The sequence below is a fragment of the Centropristis striata genome, chromosome 3 (assembly GCF_030273125.1).
Source record: "Centropristis striata isolate RG_2023a ecotype Rhode Island chromosome 3, C.striata_1.0, whole genome shotgun sequence".
NCBI classification, from domain to species: Eukaryota; Metazoa; Chordata; class Actinopteri; order Perciformes; family Serranidae; genus Centropristis; species Centropristis striata.
The window spans coordinates 13,374,188-13,397,683 of NC_081519.1; the positions used below are offsets into that span (position 1 = coordinate 13,374,188).

The 23,496-nt window shown below is 38.3% G+C and overlaps 3 protein-coding genes across 3 annotated transcripts in view; 1 reads left to right on the forward strand and 2 right to left on the reverse strand.

Annotated features, from left to right (window-relative positions):
- vstm2l (V-set and transmembrane domain containing 2 like) overlaps positions 1-4,930 on the forward strand; it is a 32,151-nt gene extending 27,221 nt beyond the window's left edge. Inside the window, exons 3-4 of the mRNA XM_059328010.1 lie at positions 1,566-1,610; positions 3,811-4,930. Coding sequence (XP_059183993.1) covers positions 1,566-1,610; positions 3,811-4,104 — 339 coding nt within the window. The 3' untranslated portion in view covers positions 4,105-4,930. The remainder of the gene's footprint in view (positions 1-1,565; positions 1,611-3,810) is intronic.
- A 1,218-nt stretch (positions 4,931-6,148) lies between these two features.
- On the reverse strand, positions 6,149-18,611 carry tgm2b (transglutaminase 2b). Its single transcript, XM_059328658.1, has 13 exons — positions 18,476-18,611; positions 15,121-15,300; positions 13,788-14,006; positions 12,755-12,873; positions 12,154-12,282; positions 10,798-10,975; positions 10,512-10,644; positions 9,872-9,975; positions 9,536-9,775; positions 9,169-9,444; positions 8,897-9,057; positions 7,835-7,971; positions 6,149-7,009 (listed from the first exon to the last, which is right to left on the reverse strand). Exons 1-13 carry the CDS (start codon positions 18,483-18,485, stop codon positions 6,859-6,861), a joined length of 2,037 nt encoding a protein of 678 aa, XP_059184641.1. The 5' UTR covers positions 18,486-18,611; the 3' UTR covers positions 6,149-6,858.
- A 3,090-nt stretch (positions 18,612-21,701) lies between these two features.
- The window catches only part of LOC131967605 (pleckstrin homology domain-containing family G member 4B-like), a 45,171-nt gene continuing 43,376 nt past the window's right edge, over positions 21,702-23,496 (reverse strand). The window contains exons 23-24 of the mRNA XM_059328657.1: positions 22,475-22,531; positions 21,702-22,352 (exon numbers count right to left, since the gene is read on the reverse strand). Coding sequence (XP_059184640.1) covers positions 22,493-22,531 — 39 coding nt within the window. The 3' untranslated portion in view covers positions 21,702-22,352; positions 22,475-22,492. The remainder of the gene's footprint in view (positions 22,353-22,474; positions 22,532-23,496) is intronic.

The following is a 23,496-nucleotide window of genomic DNA, read 5'->3' on the forward strand; positions in this document are numbered from 1 at the left end:
GGTGTGTGTATAGAGGGGTATGAGTAGTTGTAATGTATTATAAGCCTCATCAGTCAGCCTGTAGTTTATAACCAGTCAAGAGCACTCATAAGACACTTGGATTTATAAGTCATTATAAGCTATATTTATAACTGTTGATATAGTGCATCATGAAGCTTTATATGTGTTTATGAATGCAGTCATAATGCATTATGATTGATTATAATGAGCATTATAATTCACTATGAATGCGCTCATAATGCACTATAGATGTAGTCTTCATAGAAAGTGTTACCAATTTTTTTAATAAAAAACAATATTTCAGATGAAGAATGGTGTTAAACTTGCAGTACAGTACGTTTGTCTACCCCCACTGGCAGTGAGAGTAATAACACAAACATTCAAGTATTCCAGCGCAAAATAAGGGTAGAGGGGAAAAAAATATCCAGTGAAAGAAAAACCATCCATAATACTGTCCATACATCGAAATGACATGATTTCTGGTAAAATATTTAAATATAGATCTAGTACATACAGTATACCACTCCAAGTAGAAGATGAAAAAGAAATGAAACAAGCCAAACATCTATCCTGACAAAAAAATCTTACCTCATCTCCCAGGCTTTCTCATATGATACATGTGAATATAATAAATCTATGATAATAATTAAAATAAAAAAAATCACAATGAAAATTAAACCACAATTTAAAGAGACTTTTTTCTGAAAAGTTAGTTAGTTAAAATTATTCCAACTTCATGGGCGACCATGTAGAAACATCAATGGAATCATTTCCTATATTAAGAGATTTGTATGGTTAGTACTTGAAAGCAGCCTATTATAACTTTATGAGCTGTTTTCTCATACATGCAGGATTTTATTTAGCAACCCATATTCCTTTTTTCAAGGTTGAACCTTTTTCTTTTTTTTATCCGTAAAATATAGAGTTACAAAGTCCACTTTTTGTGGTCTAACTTATTCGGACAGAATCACTCGGACTGAACCTATAGCTTACTGTAGATCAGGTAAAGGGAAATAGCGGAAACCTTCTGGCATGGAAACGAAGGGATAATTGCTGATTAGCATTTGCCAGCACTGGGGGAACAGGTTGACTCTCTCCCATCATGGGGGAACTCAGGCTCCCCTGTTGTGCCTCTAGACACTATAATTGGCACTGAGAAAGAAATAGATTTTCAAAATCTCAGTCTGCTCCATGCATAATTCATACCTATGCCCAAAAGAATACCTCTCTGCCTCCGCATACACATTCTCACACACACTTTCCTGCTCAGAGGCTTACGTGCTTGGTGCTGTCGAGTGTGTGCTCATATACACACGTTTCAACACACACACACACACATATAAGCATGCATACTCACGCACACATACATTGAGCGCAACCACCAGAGAAAATGCAAACTGCAACAAAGCTTTGTTCAGAAAAGACTGCTGAAAACATCAAACATGCTTGTCCACTGCAATGTTTTGCAGTTGAAAGTATATGCAACGAGTCATTTTTAGCACAAGATGTTTTTAGAGTCTCGATCAGCCTTCTGTTGCTAATGCATCATCCATATTTCTGTGCAGGTTGTACCCCTGGAGGAAACTTCCAGAGACGCCACCAAAATTAGTGTGAGTTTGATCTTGCATCATCCATCAAGTACAAAGCAAAGACAGTATCAAAGAGATTTCTTTTTTGTTATAATGAATATGAAAGACATCCAAGCTTTTGAAAGATATATTTATATTACCCATTCACGGATAAGTGCTTCATTAACTGTTAAAGGGACAGTTCATCCCAAAATCAAAAATGCATATTTTTCATCCTATGAGTTTTGGTGTGAGTTGCAGAGTGTTGAAGATATTACCTGAAGAGATGTCTGTCTTCTCTTGAATATAATAGGAATAGATGGCACAAAAAATACATTTGAAAAAGTTAAGAGTGATGACCTGGTTACTCAAGATAATCCACAGACCTTGTTATGAAGATTTTCATGTAGGAACTATTTTCTTTCTACTGAACTACACCTGCCAAGTGTATGGCTGGTTGTGTTGGGAAGTTATTTTTACTGACTCTGAACACTGATTCTCCTACCGTAAATTGAACAAATCTTTTTTTGAATAATTTTGTTCATTTGGTTCATTTTTACTACTACACAGCTGTCCACAGCTGTCACGTGACAAATGAACGAGAGATTCAAACTTGAAGATGCATAGTTGAGTCCGGACTAATTAGTTCTGTTTCCTGTCCTGACTGAGCTGATGCAGCTGCCATGTGACGAGGGAATGTACTGCATGAAATTGAACAAGTCACTCACTGAGCCTAGTCATTGCTTCCCAGTCATATAAAAGATTAGTTCAAAGTGAATGAAACATTCACGAACGACGCACCACTAATCACCGGGGAGAAGGAAGCTCGCATCTATTAATGGAAGAGAAGCTTGAGCTCGTAGCAGCACGCTAGTAAACATTAATGGCGTCCTCATCAGCAGAGCTGTATGCACGCTTCCTTCTGCGTGGTGATTCAGTTGGTGGGTGTTGTTCGCTAGAAAGAAAATAGTTCCTACATGAAACTGCTCACAACAAGGTCTGTGGATTACCTTGATTATCTGGGTCATGATTTCTCAAAAGAGACATTGCTGTCGTGTACAACAACATCTATTGCACATCTGTCTGTCCTGGCAGGGGGATCCCTCCTCTGTCGCTCTCCCTGAGGTTTCTTCTTCTTTTTTCCCCTAAAAAGGGTTTTTTTTTTTAGGAGTTTTTCCCTGGCCGATGTGAGGGTCAAAGGACAGAGGGTGTCGTACCATGCACAGTCTGTAAAGCCCTTTGAGGCAAATCTGTGATTTGTGATTTTTTTTTTTTTTTAAAGATATTTTTTTGGCCATTTTTCAGCTTTATTTGATAGTGTGAGAGAGAGTGAAAGGGGGAGACAGAGGGGAAGACATGCGGGAAAGGGCTCCAAGTCGGACTCGAACCCGGGCCGCCCGCTTGCGAGGTCAAAGCCTCTATGGTACACGCTCTACCAGGTGTGCTACCAGGGCGCCCCATGATTTGGGATTTTAGGCTATATAAATAAAATTGACTTGGCTTGTTGAGTGTTTTCTGATGTAGTTTTTTTGGCACTTTGAGCACCACAAGCTTAGTGCCATCTAGTTAAATTTAAGAGAAGGCTGCCATTTCTACAATATTTTTATCGCAATACCTTGAATAGTAAGGAAAGAAAATATGTATTTATGATTGTGGGATGAACTGTCCCTTTAACCACAATTACTATGATATAGAACAGTGGTTCCCAACCTTTTTCTTGAGGGACCCACATTTTTACCATTGTAAACTTTGGCGACCCCCCCATTGTCCATTGCTTCTATGAAGCCGAACTCAATGTGACTTTCATGGTCCCCTCTCTTTTTCTTTTTGAGATATTCAGCATTTTCGTCCCTGCTAGGTGAGGTTACCGCTAGGTGAGGTTACCTGTGTATACTGCAGGAGAGATGTTACACATGTCCTTATTCTCGCGATATAGCCTTTATTTTTAAACTTTTCCATAGTGATTTTTCTATTTAAATGAATGAATAAACATTTAATGTAGCCCTTATTTAGTTGTTTTTGTCCCACTAATGAATTAAATGCTGACTCATCTATATTTAACACATTAGATTTATTACATCCCTTAAAATCAAGAGGGCTTCCCGACCCCCCATGGATCTTTGGCGCCCCCCTTGGGGGGGTCGGGCCCCCCCTGTTGGGAATCCCTGATATAGAACATGTTTTTCTGCATGTCTACTGTATGACTTTAATTAAGAACTCATCCTCCATTGTCCGGTACTAGGTGGTAAAAGTGGCCGGCAGCAACATCTCCCACAAGCTCCGCCTCTCCAGTGTCAAGCCGTCAGACGAGGGCACGTATGAATGTCGTGTCATCGACTTCAGTGGCACCCTGGCGCAACAACACCGCGTCCGCGCCTACCTCCAGGTGGAGCCTGAGAGGAGTCAGGGGTCGGGCGACATCAAGCTGCAGGAGCCGGGGCAGCGGTCACACCCCCACCACCAGACAGAGGGCAGGGAACTGAAGAGGAGATCAGCTGGCAGCACCACTGACTGTACTGAGAGCTGTGTGCTTTAGAGAGGGCCGTCTGTCTGCATGTTCGTGACTTATCTCTAAAGAGGGACTGTCATCAACACACACGTCACCGCAGCGTCAGACTCAACCCTTTGTGTTTGTTTATCTGTATCTTTAATCTCACTGTTTGGATGCCATTGCTGTTGAATGCCAATAACGGGCACACTTTGTTTTGACTGTACATGCGATTGTGTTGTTTTGGTTGCTTTGTTATTTGTCTCTGCTTTTTCCTATTGAATTGGGGTTACTTAAGTGCAACAATACGGCTGTTATCACAGAAAACTTTTATTTTGTTTGTCTGACGCACCCACAACTTTTCCTCACAAAACTACAGTTAAAATATAAAAGACCATTTCCTTTGCAATGTGCCAGTTCTACTGTCTTTTACAAAAAAATATGCCAAAAGCTGCAGTATTACAATGTAAATGCTTTCTAAGAAATAAAGAATTTAAGTGTTTTTTTGTGCATTGATTTTATTCATGTAATCTTTGTTTAAACACTATCTGCATTTAGCTTTCTGAACCATGACTAGAATATTTGTCATAAGAAATATGTATGCCTTCATTGCATTAATAAAATATATTAATTCTTATGTATGTTCACTCTTACCGTTATTATTATTAAAATAAAGTTTACTCTGTGCTACTTAACCAAATGACTCACAGCTAGTATGTTAATCGCTCCACCCTTTTGTCATCATTTTCTCAGCCACATTTTAACTTTTTGTCTTCTGGAGTTTGTCATCTGAATCACATTCTCCTCTTGACTGTGTTTGTTCCAAGTGCTGCTGTTTGGTATCTGTTCTGTTAAATACACTCATTTCAAATGACTTGTTGGTCTTTTATTCTGTGTTTCTGGTATCCAGTTTTGTTTATTACACCTATAAATCCATGTTCTCTGTAGTGGAAGTCTGTAGTTCTGCAGCACAAACTAACTGGTTTGTTGAACCTTCTGTGACTTTAAAGGTCATAATGTAAAAAGTGAGATTTCCATATCTTTCATTGATTATAAAGCAGGTTTACATGTGATGTAAATAATGTAAAAGTATGAAATTGCTCAATGCTGCTTTTGAAGGAGCGTATTTTTCCTTGGCTGCAATGAAATTGCAGGGGCACCAATAGTGCTAATGCAAGAGATCATGAAGCCGACCAATCAAATTCGACTGGGCTTTTAGGAATGTGGCCTTAAATAGACAGGCACAGAATGGGCTGTTTCAAATAGACAAAGTCAGACAGACAGTAGAGAAAATAATGTGTTTTTTGAACATTAAAGCATTTAAACATGTTCCAGTAGAACCCAAAATGCAAGTAAACCTAAATTGAGCATCCTTTACTTTTGTTAGTCCACTTTATGGTGTTCCACCGCATACAGATGGACAAGACAAGAAACATTTTCTGCCAACCTGCAAAACACAATTTAAACAGAAATTATACATCTATTATATACTATAGGATGGTAAAAGATTAGGATGATTCAGTTTTGTGTATTGCACTCTTTCCACTCTACTTCCTACACATCCAGTTGAATGGCTGTGTTGCAGACAGGGACTGTGTACTTGCACTTGTAATTACTGTTTGTGGCCAGAAGAGGGCAGTACTTCCTCTAACTTAAATCGTACGGAGAAGCACTGCAGTGTGAAATGAACAAAGCAGATTACCAAAGGACAACGACAGACCTTTCAAGTATTGTGTGTCCCAGGTACAAGGAGATGAATGAAACGTTTAGGTTCAAATCTGTCAGAAACAAATACAGTACGTTGTTACTGTACCCATATGTGTGGTGAAATACAGTGAAACACTAAGACCAGTCTGTTGCTGTTGAAGGGGGTCCTCTCCTCTATTTTCTGTTACTGAACAGTTTGACTGAATTGTTGAGCTACTGATATCAATACTGTCAAACTTAAAGTCTTCACTAAATATATATTCATTATTGAAACAACTTCACACTGCAGCAGATGCCTCATCATCTGTTGGAAAATGTGCAGATTGTCCAAGTGCAAATAAAAAATGTACACACATTTGTAAGCACAGAAAACTTTATCATAAGATAAGTTTTTGACAACTCTTTATTTGTAGCACTAAAAAAAATAAAAAACAAAAAGTACATAGTACTTATCATCACTTCATATCAAGGTATATATTCTGTTAAAAATTTTGCATGCACAGCTTTTAATTAGCCTTAATGAGTACAAAGCGTTCACATTTAAATATCTATGGCTCCGAATAAAAACGGGTAACACTTTATAATAAGGTCCTTAATAACCATTAATTAACAAGTAATAAGGCATTGTTCTCGCTTTAGATCCGGTAGTTGCAAAAACCATAGTTAACTTATAGTTAACTTATAATAGATGAGCAATAAAGTATATTTTAATATCAATAAGCAAACAAAATAAGATTAATAAAGGCATGGCAAAGACATAATAGGTGGGTCATGGGTGTTTGTAATGCCATTATTAACACTTATATAAGCTTATAAACACACAATAATGGTAATAAGCATCTTGTAAGGACTTACAAGGGCCTTATTACTTGTTAATTAATGGTTATTACAAGGACCTTAGTATAAAGCGTTACCAAAACAGGTATATGCTACATGAAGCAATTATGAATACAGTGATATTCTCAAGTATCTGAATATAAAAGCTTTTCATTTTCTTATCACTGTGCAAAAGGAGCTAATCTTTAAATGTCTAAACAGTTTACAGTTCTGACATAACAGTACTGGCGTCTAATGGACTGCGAAGGTTAAAAGGCTTTATTTTCCAATAATGACATTTCTGTAGCCCTTGACGTGACACAACTTGCTGCTGTCGAAGTCGACCACCAGTTTTCTCAGCCCGGAATGGGTGGGAGTGAAGTATATCTTCACCTTGGCATCTTCCCCAGGTCCCACTGAGGAGGACAGCCTGTAGAATAAATATTTAAATATTAAGTTTTGGACACACGCATGTTGGGTTTTATCAGTCCTCTTATTGCATAAATATTTAGTTGACTGATTACCACTGGCATGTTGTGGGACTCATGACAGTTTTGACTATTTATGGAGACGATGTTAATGGAGCTGCAGTGTTTGAACACAGCAGACGACTAAACCTTATAAAAAAGAAGTATGCTTTAATAATAGTGTCATTCTTTTCTTTTCTTGTACACACCCAAGCTTTCGCCAAATAAATAGCACTCACAATGCATGATGCAGACACATGCATCATTCATTCAATAAATTGACTCGTCCTTACTTTAATCACTAAATGAGATCAAAGTTGTCAAATAAACTCAGAGAGAAATTGTTGTTCAGCAATAGCAAGTCACCTCACTGGTATTTCATAGAGTGTAGTCTATATAAATCCTGTGTCTGCTTCAGTAAATCCCTCTATTGTTTCTCAACAGTGGGCTCCTGTCCTGACTAAACAGCAACACATCCAGCCGCACAGCACCGAGGCCGTGGCAGCAGATCATAAAACAAAATAACACATATGTCAGAGTCTGGAAATCAAATGGGAAAGAACTTTCCATTAAACAAATCTGATAATCTATAAAAAGGCTCAAACAAGCACATATGGTGTCTAAGTGAAAAAGGCACAATGTGTTTCTTTCGTGAACTATTTTTTTGCTCTACATCGTTCCACATATATTAGTATTTATTGTCTCTGTGTGGGAGCGAAAATGTTTAAATGATTGTCTAAGTTGTGTCACATTGTCTAATTTATGATGTGAGTAGAGACTCATACGACCTCTCCGAGATGACGCGTCCTCCAGTGAGGTTGGCCCCCTCGATGCTGAAGCAGCAGTTGTCCAGCTGCTCTGGCAGAGGGTTCTGCAGGGTGATCTCTGCAGCCAGCTTACGGTTCTCCTTTGGTTCACCCAGGATCTGCCGAGCATAGTCACATCCAAGGTTATAATAGTTTTGGATTTTTCATTAGTTTTAGTTTTAATTTCGTTGTGAATTTTTGTTTTCAAATTCAGTTAGTTTTAGTTAGTTTTTAGAGTGAGTTTCCTAGTTTTAGTTTAGTTTTTATTTTTTGAAAATCCTTAGTTTTAGTTTAGTTTTTATTAGTTTTAGTGTTAGTTTTATTTTTTTTTGTAATGGGCTATATGTTGGGTGCCAGATTCAAAGAGGTCATAATACATGTTTCCTTTGTTTCCTTTGGTTTATCCATCTCAGCCCCAATAAGGTTATTAACTCTTACAGTTCGGGGTGTTTTGTATTTTGGTTCTAGTGTAGACATCCTAGTCTCAGTAAACATATTTACCATGTGTTGCATGTTCAAATAGAAACACTGAATTATGAATGAAAAAGCTGACAAAAACGAAAACTAAGGACATTTTCACTCTAATTTTAGTTAGTTTTAGTTAGTTTTGTAACCACACAATACAGTTTCAGTTAGTTATCGTTTTTTTAAAAACTCTAGTTTTTATTTTTATTTCAGTTAACGAAAATGTTTTTTCAATTCTAGTTTTCGTTATTTCGTTAGTTTTCGTTAACTATAATAACCTTGGTCACATCCAGGTGTTAGTTAATGAAAGTCTCACAGCAAGTTGGGTAAGGCTGTGTTTATAAGTACTATGAAAACTATGTACTGACATAACCATGTTTGGGAGAGCTTGTATAGTTTAGTAGCTTAACCTGTTTTTTTTTTTTATTAATTGGCTTGATTTCTTTCACTTTGCTGTAAGATTTCTAATCAATTTTCAGGGCATGGTTTGACTTTGTATTTAATTGGAAATTACATGTGTCATTTTTGGCATCATTCGTGACAAGTTATCCATAGCCAGTAGCAGGTCATTTTACTCACCCTGACTTTGATTTCAGGATTCTCCAGCACAATGTTTCTCACTGCCAGCGTTGCATCTCTGGTGGAGTAGTCTATCAACAGAGCTGCCAGGCGGATTAAGTTGTCCTCACTAAGATTGCCACCGTACTTAGAGTAGTTCAGCCTAAGTGGAACACGCCTCTCTACAAGAACACATGCAATATATTAAATTACCAAGACACATTAAGGTATTTGTACTTTCCTTTTGTGTATAAATCATTCACATGTAAACACCACATGGTGACATGGCTCACCTCCTCCTGGTGACAGTTCCACATTGAGCAGATCTTTAAAGCCACAATTTTCTCCCAGAATCCCGTTGTAGGACACAGCGGCGGATCCGAACACCAGGCGGCACTTCTTGTTGCTTTGTGTGTTGTTTGTTACCAGAGCAAACACATCAAAGTCGCAGCCCTTCCTCATGTCTGATGTGACCTTGATAGTGAGGTGTAGGCCTTGGTTTTCCTGCTGCTGGAGCAGCTTGTTTTGGTGGTTAGCCTTCGTGAAAGCCTCCCGCTCTTCATCAGAGCCTGGAGATATGGAAACAACATAATTACACATTGATTAATATAATATTACTATATGTTTTCTATATGTTTTCTACATCATATTGCTCTCTACCTTCAGGGTACTTGTAGAGATGAGTGATGTCCTCTCTGGTGTCACTGCCCACGCTCTTTGTGCTGATCTTCTGGCCCACCACTGTAGTGCTGGTGACATTAGACGTGCTGCCGTCTTTTTTCTTCATGATGGTGATGACGTCAGCATTGACCTCAGCAAAGACAAATGGGGCATCATACTTGAAGGTGAGCTCACCCTCCTTGATGGCCCTGACAGGGATGGGGCCGCAGCAGTACACTCCTAGGAAAAAAAGGGGAAAAAGCAGAAACAGAGATGTTAGATCCACCTCGGTGAGGGTTTGGGTTGTTCAAAAATTACCTCATTGATGTCTGTTACCTTCACTCTTCTCTTGAGGCGTAGGGTCAGTGGCCTGCCAGCCATTAAAATCAGATTTAAAGTCAGGCCTGGTCATCCAGTTCTCCACCCAGCAGTGATAATTCCTACGGATACAAACATACCAAAACATGGACATGGATGACGTGATGTTTTGGGACTTCATTAAAGGCCGAGAGGAATGTAATAACCGGAGTTGTTCTGTTGTCATTGTAAAAACTGCAATAAACTGCTTGACTTCAGTTTAAGTACAACTACACCTCTACTGTGTATGAAATGTATTTACACCACAAACAGCAGTCAAATCATAGTCAATAATCAAATCAAGGGGGTGTAACCCTAAATCACAGTAATGCGAAGTGATGAAATATGGTTCAGTTAATTCCCTAAGAAATGTTTTATTCATGAGTTCACAGTGCTATATTAGGTAGGTATAAAGTAGCATTGAAATTAATTTAAAATAATTCCAAGTAGTCCTGATAATCGCCTAATTTCACACACTCCCCTTCTAATGTATTTTAATATGTGTTTCATTAGATTACATGATGTAACGATATCGAAGTGCATTGAGTGCATTGATATTGTACTGCTAAACACCATGTCCTACTTAAGTATTACATACATGAAAGAAATGCGTTCTTACCAGATCATTTCTCTGGACTGAACAAGGTCACCATTTTCGTCGATGTAGCGATGAATCACAAGGTCACTGTTGACGTCGTGGGCTGACAGGTAGTTGGTTACAACTCTGCATGGGATGCCAAGAGCTCTGGAAACTAACAGGGTATAATACAACTTACTATGATACTAAGAGGTGGAGCAAAAAGTATTTAATTACTGTGTGTTTACATGTGTGCTGTGTCCGTTTGAGACAAATCAAGTGTGTTTTCCAGTGATAGGCCACAAAGCTCCACTGCGTCCTATCTTACCTGAACAGGCAACTGCAGCAAACACCCAGCACTGTCCGTAGCGAACAGGCTGACAGGCTTGTGTCTCCCAGTTGCGCAGAATCTCCACGCTGCCCTTCCAGGACATCGGGCTGATGCCTCCTTCATACCCCCCTGTCCATTTTCCCAGCAACACCCCTTTGTCATCATTACAGTTCACCTAGCAGGCACAGGAAAACAATGTCAATGTTTTTTTTCTTTTACAAAGCTTTTCATTGGTATCACACACACATAAACCTATAAACCTCTTTATATGCAAGTAAATAACGATAAGTATCTGTAATTGGGAGAGGGGATAGACATATCTGATATTATTATATACTTATCATAACTGTCCGATGTGTTTTGTATGTCTATGAAAGTGTTTATGTGTAACTGTTCAACCAGTGTGTAAATATCTGATACTGAATGGCCTTTTGTATGTAGTATTGTATCGCAGCACACCGTATTGTATCATAGCGTATCGTACCCTATTGTACCGAACTATATCATACCATGTGGTATCATATTGCATCATACTATATTGTACAGTACCATACCGTACCGCATCATATCCTATTGTATCGCAAAGCATGGTACAGAACCATACCTTATTGTACCATACCTTACCATACCATACCATGTTGTACCGCATGAATTGAATTGTACTGTATCGTATCACATGGTATAGTACCGTATCGTGTTGCACTGCATCGTATCATATTGTATTGTACTGTATTATATGGTATGGTATGGTATGGTATGGTATAGTATGGTATTATATGGTATGATATGGTATGGTGTGGTATGATATGGTATGGTATGGTATGGTATGGTATGGTATGGTATGATATGATATGATATGATATGGTATGGTATGATATGATATGATATGATATGATATGGTATGGTATGGTATGGTATGGTATGGTATGGTATGGTATGATATGGTATGGTATGGTATGGTATGGTATGGTATGGTATGATATGGTATGGTATGATATGATATGGTATGGTATGGTATGGTATGGTATAGTATGGTATTATATGGTATTATATGGTATTATGTGGTATGATATGGTATGGTATGGTATGGTATGGTATGGTATGATATGATATGGTATGGTATGGTATGGTATGGTATGGTATGATATGATATGGTATGGTATGGTATGGTATGGTATGGTATAGTATGGTATTATATGGTATGATGTGGTATGATATGGTATGGTATGGTATGGTATGGTATGGTATGGTATGATATGATATGATATGGTATGGTATGGTATGGTATGGTATGGTATGGTATGATATGATATGGTATGGTATGGTATGGTATGGTATAGTATCGTGACTTACCATGGCACTAAGCACTCTGGAAACATAGATGGGATTTCTCCTCCCTGAGCAGTCTTTGCCAGGATTTCTCAGACATTTAGGGTTCATGTCCAGAATCCTCAGACAGACGTCCAGGATTCCACTTTCAAACTGCACAGAAAAACACAAGAATTACTGCTGATCTGTTGTTTTCTGCTGATTAAGAACAGAGGTGTTGATCAGAAGAGAGACCACATGTCCTTTTCTACATAAACAGGTGCAAACAAATGTGCATGCAATGTGCAATGCTGTAAAGCTTAACAGCGGCACAACTAATGCACTGCTAATGCCAGGCTAATCAAACTGGATATCAGATATCAAAGAATAGGCTGTGAATGATAACATGCCTCTCGCTTTATCAGGCCCAGAATGCCCACTGTCAGATATAAATATCTCAGTTATTTTAACTGTCAAATGTTTAGAAATTACTGCCTGTATGCAGTTATGTAAGTTGTCATAAATCACTTGATAAGTGGATATTTTTCTCTTATCAGAATAAGAGATTTAAACTCCTTCACCAGTCAGTTGGCTCTATGGGTATAAGATGAAGTGAGGCTGGCAGGGTGAGTGTTGGTGTTGGTACCTGGCCAAAGTTCCAGGGAGTAGATATGGGATGCTTGTAGCTGCCTCGAAAGATGATTCCATCTTGAGATAACACATACTCTGCCAAACTCTGCTCATTGTCCATATACACGGCATCTCCTGTTGCCAAGAGACATCAGAAATTACACAATGAATGTCCGAATACATTCCATCAGTGGAACTGGTCTATTATCAAGCAAAAAACACATATATTCTCACGCTGCAGTTGATGGAGTATATTCATTGCACAAATGTTTAATTTCCACTTAATAATTTGTCATTTTGGAAAATATGCTTATTTACTCATTTGCCATGAGTTAGATGAGAATATCACTCTCATATGTGTACATTCAGGATTAAACTAAAGCCACAAGACAATTAGGTGGCTAGATTAGCTGGATAATGGGGAATATTATTTAGCTTACATTGAAATGTCCAAACATCACTTGCTCTATGTTATATATATTTAGTTTGAATGTTTAAGTCTTTCATCCCAAATGTTTCCAACAACTTTTGAAACATAGAGGTATCTGCTCATTTGGTCACGTGAATGGCATTATGTTCCCTTTGCCCTGTCATAAAGTTGCCATCAATGGATTTTTAAATCCATTTTTAGGATATACTTTCCAGATGTTGGTGGTTTTTAATGTTCTATTTTAACCAGATGCAGGCTTAAGGCTTTAAGGTGCTACCCTCGAGCAGAAACTGTTTCCCTCTGTTTCCATTTATTAAGCTAAGCTAATGACTGGCTGCTTGTTTTAGCCTTATATTTACTGGAAAGACATGAGAGTGGTACAGTATAGATCCACAAAAAATATCTATAATATTTCACATAATATTGAACGATTGCTTAAAAATCACATAATCATCAAGTTATTACCATTCCACTACATAATCTCTGCAGCACTGCCCCTGAATAGCTAATATCATAAGCCCACTCTGGGAAGAAACATGATCATCAAAGCACTTTGTAGCCTAAGATCGCTACACAAGATCCACTACATGACATCTTGACGTATGGTCTGTTTACCCACCTGGGCACCAGGGGTTAAAGAGCAGGATAAACTCAATCCGCCCTGATCGCCCCAGGGTCAGGGTGTAGCGGCCTATAGGTGCATCAGGGGCAGGGCAGACGGACAGGGCCACCATGTCCCCTGGGGGGCTGGTGACAGCAGCGCTCCAGCGGGAGGTGTCAATGTTGGCAGACAGACCAAAGGAGGCCCTGGTGCCATACTGCTCAGATGGCTGAGGACCTGCATGCAACAGAGAACATGATTAAAGCCCTGGGATTATATGTGGGAGAAAAGCCAAGAGATCTTAGTGAAGCATGTCTGTGTGGGAAACTGGCAGGGTGCATTTCCCCCGTTCTCCAAACCCTGACTAAGTTTAGTAAAAACATCTCTGGAATCTCATCTTGTGCATTGATAGCGTAGCTGTGTAATGGCTTCTAATTATGCCCAGAATTGTTTGGGGTTTGGGACTCAAGTCCCCCTCAGACTTGAGTTCTTGTAAATTACGTCAACGTTAAATGATCCCCTCAGTCTAAACAGTCAACTCCTTCACATCTTTCAACTGCTACAGTCAACTAGATCAAAAGCACAAAAGTTCCTTCTCACTGGAAGGGATTAAGGGACTTTCTCCAATACATTAAAACATAATTTACTTTTTATGGTCGATATGGTTATCTAGGAATATACACATGCTTTCCTGTTGGCAAGCAACACTTCCTGTTCTGAATTTGGGTGCAAGTAACAAGTGTCTTATCATACTCAAGAAGTTTATCCAAATATAAACTGAGTGAGAGACAGATGAGTCAGATGGTTTCAGTCTTGATGAGGTATTCTGACAGCAAATACACAAGAAAAGAGTATTTTGGGCTCCCAACAATAACAACTAAGTACATTAACACCCGCAAACCACTAAGGGAGGAGCCGAGGTTAACAATGGAAAAACCAACTGAACATCTTCCAGCTACTGTAAGTGAACTTATTGTAAAAGCCAGTAGCAGTATCCCTGGAAAACAAACAAGGGAAAATTACTTCCTTTTCCTTTTCCACCAGTATTTCAAAAACGTTCCCCTCTCATCTCTGAAATCACAATAGGTAGCAAAGAAAATATTAGCTGCAAAAACACAGTAGGCTCCAATGTGACACTAACTTCCTGAATGAGAGGAGAGTAGGAGGTCATTAAGTACACTTTCCCAAAGGTTTTGATGCAGTGCAAATTACAGAAAATTTAAAACGAAACTTAAATATCCAAAAGTGTAAATGGGAAAAATTACTATTAAGAAAATTAGATCTAAAATTTTGCATCTACATTGTTAAGAAAGAGGTTAAAGTTAGAAAGGAGTAAATAAAGGAGTCTGACCTGTCTCTGCGACGCAGTCAAGAGAGCTGAGTCCTGGCTGGTAGTTTCCAGAGCGAAGGTACAGGCTGACTGAAAACGGTTGGCCTCTCCTCACGATCAGACGGTCGACACCGTTGAGATCAGTGCGATGATCCATGTTGTTGAACTCACACTCCAGGTTCCAACGATCAATGTCCAGAGCTTGAAAGAGGAATACTAGTATTAATTATAAGTTGCATCTTTCTTTCACTCACTTCCAAAACAAATGTACTCACTACTCAGATCAATCTTTATGATACAGGCCATTGGTGCTTATTGAAACACTACCACGTTTGGAACACCCTTTTTGTTGCTTTTACTATCATTTCACAACAAACACAATTAAAACATGTTTCACTAGTCAATAAAGTATTGTCCAAATTAATTATTGTATTCTTGTATTTTTTTGTGAAGAACACATCAATCTATTTTAGCACTCTTTAAACACATACTAATTTAGTAGGAGGATGTGTATGTTTATATGGAACACTTTAAATGCAACAACATAGTCTTGATGAAGTGCAAGTTGTAAAACGTATAGTTGTGTATAGGGTGAGGGGTATTTTATAACATTTACAAGACCAACAATTAAAATAACTTTTTTATGGCAGACTTGTTGTGAATTAACCAAAAAACTGCTGTTAACTACGGTCTGGGTTTCTTCATGTTGCGGTCATGAATGTTTTTTTATGCTGTATTTTTTAAAAGATAACTGCTTTCCTAGCTGTGTTCAAAGAACTGACTTTTAGAATTACTTTATTTTCCCGAGTTATCTAAAAAGTGTTTGTAAAGGTTTATTTATTTAGAGATTGCCTCAAAGCCATTGCAAAATCTGTGGACTTTGGAATAAAACTGCAAGACACTTGCAGTCATTTATAGTAGCATCATTTAGTTTCACAGGGCTTTCTGTATGAATTTAACAAGAGTTAAACACAGACAGAGTCACTCCCTGTGAAGTGTGCAAACACTGCCACTCCTTCTCTCCAGGGCGAGTTGTGACTACAAGAATCCCACCCTTTGATTTCCTGTTTATAGGAAAAGTTAGGTCGCACCTATATAATGCCTCCACGGTCCTCCTGCTCCATGACATGTCGGGAGGTTAACCTCGGCCCATATATTATTCCTAGGTGTTAAGAAAAGCCCTGGAAACAGGCGTGAGGTAGTACTGTCAAGTCTAGGCTAGACCTGAGAAAACAAAGACTAAGCTACAAAAACTTCCTGCTGTTTTACATGAAGTTCGTCATTCCTCAGTATGTCTCAGAGCCCTGATGTTTCACTGATCTTGACCTTGGTTCAGTTCCTAATTGAATACATGTTAGTGTGTCTAATTGGGGCAAATGCCTTAAATATGACAACGCTACCTATCCTGGGACAGCTGGAGATTGTATTCAGAGGACTTTAAGGACTTTGCTGCAAAGCCTGTGCATACTCTCCAGTCATTGAGCTCACATTTAATCTGTGCAAATATCAAATAAATATCAGCATTGCATTGGAGCGTTATTTAACAGTTTATTGCGGAACCATCTGGAGGAAGAAATATCTCACTTGGGTCCAAGAAATTCAGATTTTCTTCAGAAGTGAAAAGAGTGTTACTGTACTTGTACCTCATGTCAAGAGAGTCCAATAAAACAGATCCTCATCTTACTGAATGAGAAAACTATTACAGAGATTAAAAACATATGAATGTCCAGACTTGTAATGTTTCAGACCCAAAACCTTCAAAAACAACAGGTGAATGGTGCAGCAGGGAACTGACGTCATGTTTTCTGTAGTAATTTGGGGGCCTGTTAGTGGTTGCATAACTGTTAAAAAAGAGAATTAATTTAGATTTCTTACCACACCACAGTGCAACAGGATGTGCCCTTCGAGGTGAAGCAGTTGTGGTATAGCAGATGGTACAAATATGTGATGCAAAGCCAAACTACATGCATTTTATTGCAGTTTATTACATAACTTGTAGCAGCACAATACATTAAACTGAAATGTATTCACAGCCTTGACCCTGCCATACCATGCACGCCCACGCTTCAATCCCACTTGACCAACCACACACAGAGGGACTGTCTCAGTAAGCAGCACTGAGGCCAGCATAAGCCTAATAAGGAAACTAAACGACAAGATCTAGTTGGTTTTCACTGGAACTACCTAGTACAGTAAATACTGTTTAAATCCTGGAAAAATAAATATTCTCACATCAGAAGTGAAAGGAGTTTTCAGTCTTGCAGGTAACACCCATGCTGACTTCAGAGCTTCATCACAGACATTTTCAATTTCAACGAAATGCTTTGTAAGCTTGACGGGAAGCAGGCGTCACAGATTTATCTATGTGCTGTTTATTCTGCAGTGGTGTAAGTTTTTCTCATATTTGTATTTGTGTGCAGCACGTAGCTGCTCAAATATGCATCTTACCATCATCCTGTGACTATAAATATTAAATATAGCACATTGTTTTTTCTGTTCCTGATCACACTATTCTGTTAAACACACAACAGAAAAGTGAAAATGGTAAACTTTTCCTGCCATAGAATGTGCAACAGGCCTCCTCCGATATGTTTGGCATGCTACACATTTGACCTAAACACAAACAGAGGTGAAAGACATATTTCAACTTTGAGAGGTAATTCTACTTAAAACCTGTAAAGTTTGTCTAATTTCTGGTTTGGGAAGTTTTTGAAATTCTTTACGAGGCCTTAAAAGTAAACTATTTGTTGGGTGGTGTGTGTGTGTGCCTGTAAAGAAAGCAGCAGTTGACTCCAGCTGCTTTCGGCTGCTATTATAAGGGTCCCAGGGCATCTGCTCAAACATGAGGGTGAAACATTTTTCAGATGTATCGGTCTTCAGATCTCTGATGAATGTGTGCTCTACAGAGTAACTCCTTGCAGCTCTGAAACCAGCTAATAATGATGATATGTGCAGGCTGTGAGAACTTTACATTTGTCACCTTTGTTATTCACAGACACCATGTCTACAACATGCTAGTGACAGGATGTAGTGGAAAAACTGCCCTTTTGGTCATTAACTCCTCAGTCAGTGACTAGAAAAATGTCCACAACATAAGTGTGTTACACTTAAAGCATGAACTCTGGCACAGCGACACTAAAACAAGCCCATAATAGGAAATAGTGGTAAATTTAACATCAAAGCAAATCCTTTGGGAACTCACTTGTGGAATTAATAAATGCATATTAATAACATATATGTCCTTTTAAACATTAAGCTAGCAATAAATTACAAACTATCCTTAAATGGCAAACAGTCTCTACTTATTGTTTGAATATCACCGATAGTTTATGACAGTTCTGCTTTAAAAAAAAAAAAGGTAGAGAGGGTAACTTACCTTGAGCCATTGCTGCAGCAGTTTTCTTAGCGTTCTCAGTGAATCTCCAGCTCAGAGGGGAATAATGTTTCCCTCGCCGCCGTTATCTCGGTCTTATTTGTAGCCCCCCTCGTGCTAGTCAGTCGGCTGGTAGGCGTGACGCGACCCTATGCAGAACGCACCCCTTCGCGCGTGCACTCACACTCACGCGCGCGCACACAGGCTGTGTTGTATATCATCCGGTGATGAGGAGCTATTGCGTGGTAACATAAATACTTCATGTCATGTATCGTGACCTGACTCATGGCAGTGCATGGCTATGGATGGAAAAGGTAAATTTCCATGTGCTGAAAGATGTCTATTCTATTGTATTCATGCAGGGTTAATGGGTGAAAATAATTTAGGTTCAACCAGTATTTGAATGTTACAATTGCTGAGGTTTACAACATATCAATCAAAACTTTATTGCAGACTCCAACGTCCAAATAGACATACAATCACATGCAGTACATAAAACAAACAAACAGTGTAAAAGGCGTTATATCACCTAATATTAAAAAAGTGCTTTTGCAAATTCAATAAAAAGGCATCTAATAAATAAGGGCAGTAAAAAAGTGGCATTTAAATAACAGTGCTTATACATTTCCTATAAAAGACACAAATACCAGTGTTTCCACATATAGGATTGGTATCTAATAGAGGTGTGTGTGTGTGTGTGTGTGTGTGGGGGGGGGGGGGGTGGATAGCATAGTATCGCAAAATTTTGCATGGCGATATAATATCGATTCATGGCCGCCAAGTATCGATACTTTTTTGTCATAATTAATGGAAAAAATTAAGTGAATTCTTTGGTACTTAAAATGAAATCAATTGCTTTTTTGATCCACTAGATGCTGCTGTTGAGTATTATTCTGGTGAGGTCACTAGAGGTGATGGTGCAAAGCCTGTGCGTACTCTCCAGTCATTGAGCTCTCATTTAATCTGTGCAGATATCAAATAAATATCAGCATTGCATTGGAGCGCTATTTAACAGTTTATTGCGGAACCATCTGGAGAAAGGAGTATCTCACTTGGGTCCAAGAAATTCAGATTTTCTTCAGAAGTGACTTAGTTGTGAGTTACTGTACTTGTACCTCATGTCAAGAGAGTCCAATAAAACAGATCCTCATCTTACTGAATGAGAAAACTATTACAGAGATTAAAAACATGTCCGTAAATGAATGTCCAGACTTGGAATGTTTCAGACCCAAAACCTTCAAAAACAACAGGTGAATGGTGCAGCAGGGAACTGATGTCATGTTTTCTGTAGTAATTTGGGGGCCTGTAAGTGGTTGCATAACTGTTAAAAAGAAAATTAATTTTAATTTCTTACCACACCACAGTGCAACAGGATGTGCCCTTCGAGTTGAAGCAGTTGTGGTATAGCAGATGGTACAAATATGTGATGTAAAGCCAAACTACATGCATTTTATTGCAGTTTATTACATAACTTGTAGCAGCACAATACATTAAACTCAAATGTATTCACAGCCTTGACCCTGCCATACCGTGCACGCCCACGCTTCAATCCCACTTGACCAACCACACACAGAGGGACTGTCTCAGTAAGCAGCACTGAGGCCAGCATAAGCCTAATAAGGAAACTAAACGACAAGATCTAGTTGGTTTTCACTGGAACTCACTGGCAACTAGTACAGTAAATACTGTTTAAATCCTGGAAAAATAAATATTCTCACATCTGAAGTGAAAGGAGTTTAATAAATAATGGCAGTAAAAAGTGGCATTTAAATAACAGTGCTTATACACTTCCTATAAAAGACACAAATACCAGTGTTTCCACATATAGGATTGGTATCTAACAGAACAACACCTTGGATTGGTCAACTGTATAATCAGATTGTTCTGGGACCTCTGCAGTCTATAAACTTATACATCAGTCTTCTCAGGGTGGCCTGGAAGGTGTTTATACCTAAATCACAAAATGTTTACAACATAGTAAAAAAAACTGAGCCTGGCATTATTCCATTATTTTGGATTTCAACAAAATACATGAAAAGACAAAAAAATATATATAAACTGAACCTACCAACAAACATTGTCTGTGTAGTCAAAGTCTGAAGCTTATTCATCAGCATTAGACACCCCAAAAAAACAAATTAAAAACATATAAATGTGCCACACAGTCACACGTGGTGATATAGTTCTTTCATTATAAGTAACAAGGGGGCTCTAGTTTAATTTTGCGTCAGTCCCACAGCAACATTTTGCTGCCATAAATACTCACTGACACTTATTAGTCCACTGTTGAAAAGACATTTGCTGTAAACTTGCTTGTTTCTATTGTATAATTTGAATATAAGTACCAATTATTCACATAGAAAAGTAAAAGTAAAGGTATTAGTAAATGTGTAACCTACATGTAATGGCATTGATAAAAGAAGAGTATGAAGCCAGGCATATGGTTTGAAGCTGTCTGGGCACACTACTTTTAACCACAAACATGGGTCTTGGCTCCAGATTTGGGCATTACATCAGGAAAGTGGATTCAGTGATTAACGGGAGTGAAACCAAAGCCAGAACTTTGTCCAAACCCATGGAGTGGAAATGATTTTGCCCCTTGCCAAGACATGTTTGGCTATTTCACAGAGACTGAGGCATCTTTTGCCTGGACTTAACTGGAATCTTTGATATGTGTATTTCCAAAGAAGGTTGCACAAAAAGGGTTTCAAGGAAGTGAGGCATTTTCCATTTTGCAGAGGGAAGTAGCTGTTCAAAGTAATTCAGTGTAAGATTACCTTTTAAATACAATAGTAAGCCAAATATGTGTCATGCAGTAAAAGCAACTTGGTGGCCACAGTGTTTCATTTTCTTCTCCTTTATTGAAAGTTAGTATTGTTTACATTTTATGTAGACAGTTAGATATGGATTTTCTTTGTCTTATGTGAAATACTCACAGAAAACTTGAATGATAAAGTGTTCTAATGGGTAATTTGTTCTAATTTTATCAAGAAAATACAACTGCATTATGTATGAATAATTGCTCAGCTATATTGCTGCTTCATCTGACAATTGTGGTAGTAATGGAAGTATTCAGCAAATTACTAAAAGAACCAATATGAGCCACCAATATTTGAGTTTGGAAATTTCATGTCTCACTGTGGGCATGTTGGTGGTGAAGTTTATTGAAAAAACCCTCAAAAAAACATTGTGGTGCAAATGAAAACACAGACACAAGCCAACACTCATCATCACTGCAAATCTTCTGTATTTCATTAGAAAGCCATACAAGTGTTACATATCTCCATTCCAGTAACATATTAGTTTATACAAAATGGTTAATCAAAAGAAAGGACAGAGTGATTGTGTTTTATTTTGGGGGATATTAGCAAGGCACATACTGCATGTTGTAATTACGCTTGATAAATCTGTACACAAGGCAATACACTTGGGAAATAAAAGGCATTATGTTTTTTACTGTCTTCGTGGCACAATGTTTTATAGACCTCCATGAGATATGATCAAACTTCTCTGGGATCTTGATGGTGCATGCTTGACTATTGTTAGCGTTATGTTATGAATAGCAGGTAAGCACTAACTCAACTCAAAGACTGCAACAACTCTATGATCCTCTCCATGAGCTATGAAACTAGAATGGTTTACAGTGCACTATGCAAAGCCATGTCAGTTACACATTTCATAATGTATCACCATTTACTAAGTACAGTACATTTACAGACATTTCTTGGTTGTGTTTTAGTGGTGAGATTAAAAAAAGCACATATATTTACAGAGTGGTAATAGATTACAGTAACAGCTGGTATAAAAGGATATCTGTTTAAATAGTTTCATCTTCACGCTGACACCAACAGGTGGCTCTCCGGTGTTCTTGCCTCCAAAACTGTACAGAAAATACAAATAAATAAATCCTTAATTTCCACAGGAGAACAGTTCATTCTTCTTATACACATAGTAACTAACTGTTCAAACAATATTGATGATGTATAATTGCACTACGCTCACCATGTAATGTATCACAGGTCAAACCTCAGTGGATTTTCCAACAACAGTGTTCTCAACCTGAGAGATTCATAAAAAAAAATGCTATTCAATATTAATCACATGAGAAGATTGATCATTGACATGAGAAAATATGCCCAGCATGCAGAAAAAAACAACAGACCTTTTAATACAAGGACAGCGTTGATCGTTTATTGAGTTATTCATGTTGCATTAGGTTTTCTGTGTTCTGTGTGCTTTCCATAGCGTGCACAGTGTCTGCTTTGGGCCACCTGACATAAATAATGTCATCAGACTACAGGCATGCTCCATCCTCCAGTCCAGTTGGTGGCTAATGCACGTCTAGTTGTTTGCCAAGAAGAAGAAGAAGAAGAAGAAGAAGAAGAAGACGGAGGAGGAGAAGAAGAAGAAGTAGAAGAAGAAGAAGAAGAAGAAGTAGAAAATGGATACTTGTTTTGACCCACATTCCTGTCATTTGTCTTCACAAAGAAAACAAAGACAGCCAAATGCCATTTACTTTCCTCATTCTTGCTTAATATGGCAGTTTGCAAACAATGATATGGAATATTAGTACCACCAACTGGAGTGTAGAGTATTGAATGGGAAATGTTCCATTCATACTGTTATAAGAATTTTTATGATAGTCAAAACTGTTGGCTTATATGCCTCGTGGGAGGTTTCCAACGCCTAGTTGACCTGTCTGACACAGATGCTGTTATTCTCAGTTCCCCAAAGTCAAAGGTACGGTCAGCAGAAATATGTCTGACCCGTGTCTGATTCCCTTGTGTACTTCCCTTTATCTAAACATATAGTTAACCTTGTCTAGCCTGCCAGCTTTTAGCAGAAACACTGGTCTGATGTAACTCAAAGCCAGTGCCTCCACATGCAGCAGACAGGATCACATTTGCTTAGTATGATTAAAACGTTGGAAAAACCCCAGATTAATACAAATTTTTATAACACATACTTAGTTGTAGTATGAATGGAAGTGCTTGTATATCAACGCAACCGGTACGATGACTCAA

What these genes read in the sequence shown, in the direction of transcription:
- tgm2b (XM_059328658.1), bottom strand. An exon ending in CCAGAGTGCTTAGTGCCATG is followed by an intron (nt 10,976 to 12,153) that starts GTAAGTCACGAT and finishes TGTGCCTGCTAG; the next exon opens with GTGAACTGTAATGATGACAA. An exon ending in GCCTCAAGAGAAGAGTGAAG is followed by an intron (nt 9,776 to 9,871) that starts GTAACAGACATC and finishes TTTTTTTCCTAG; the next exon opens with GAGTGTACTGCTGCGGCCCC.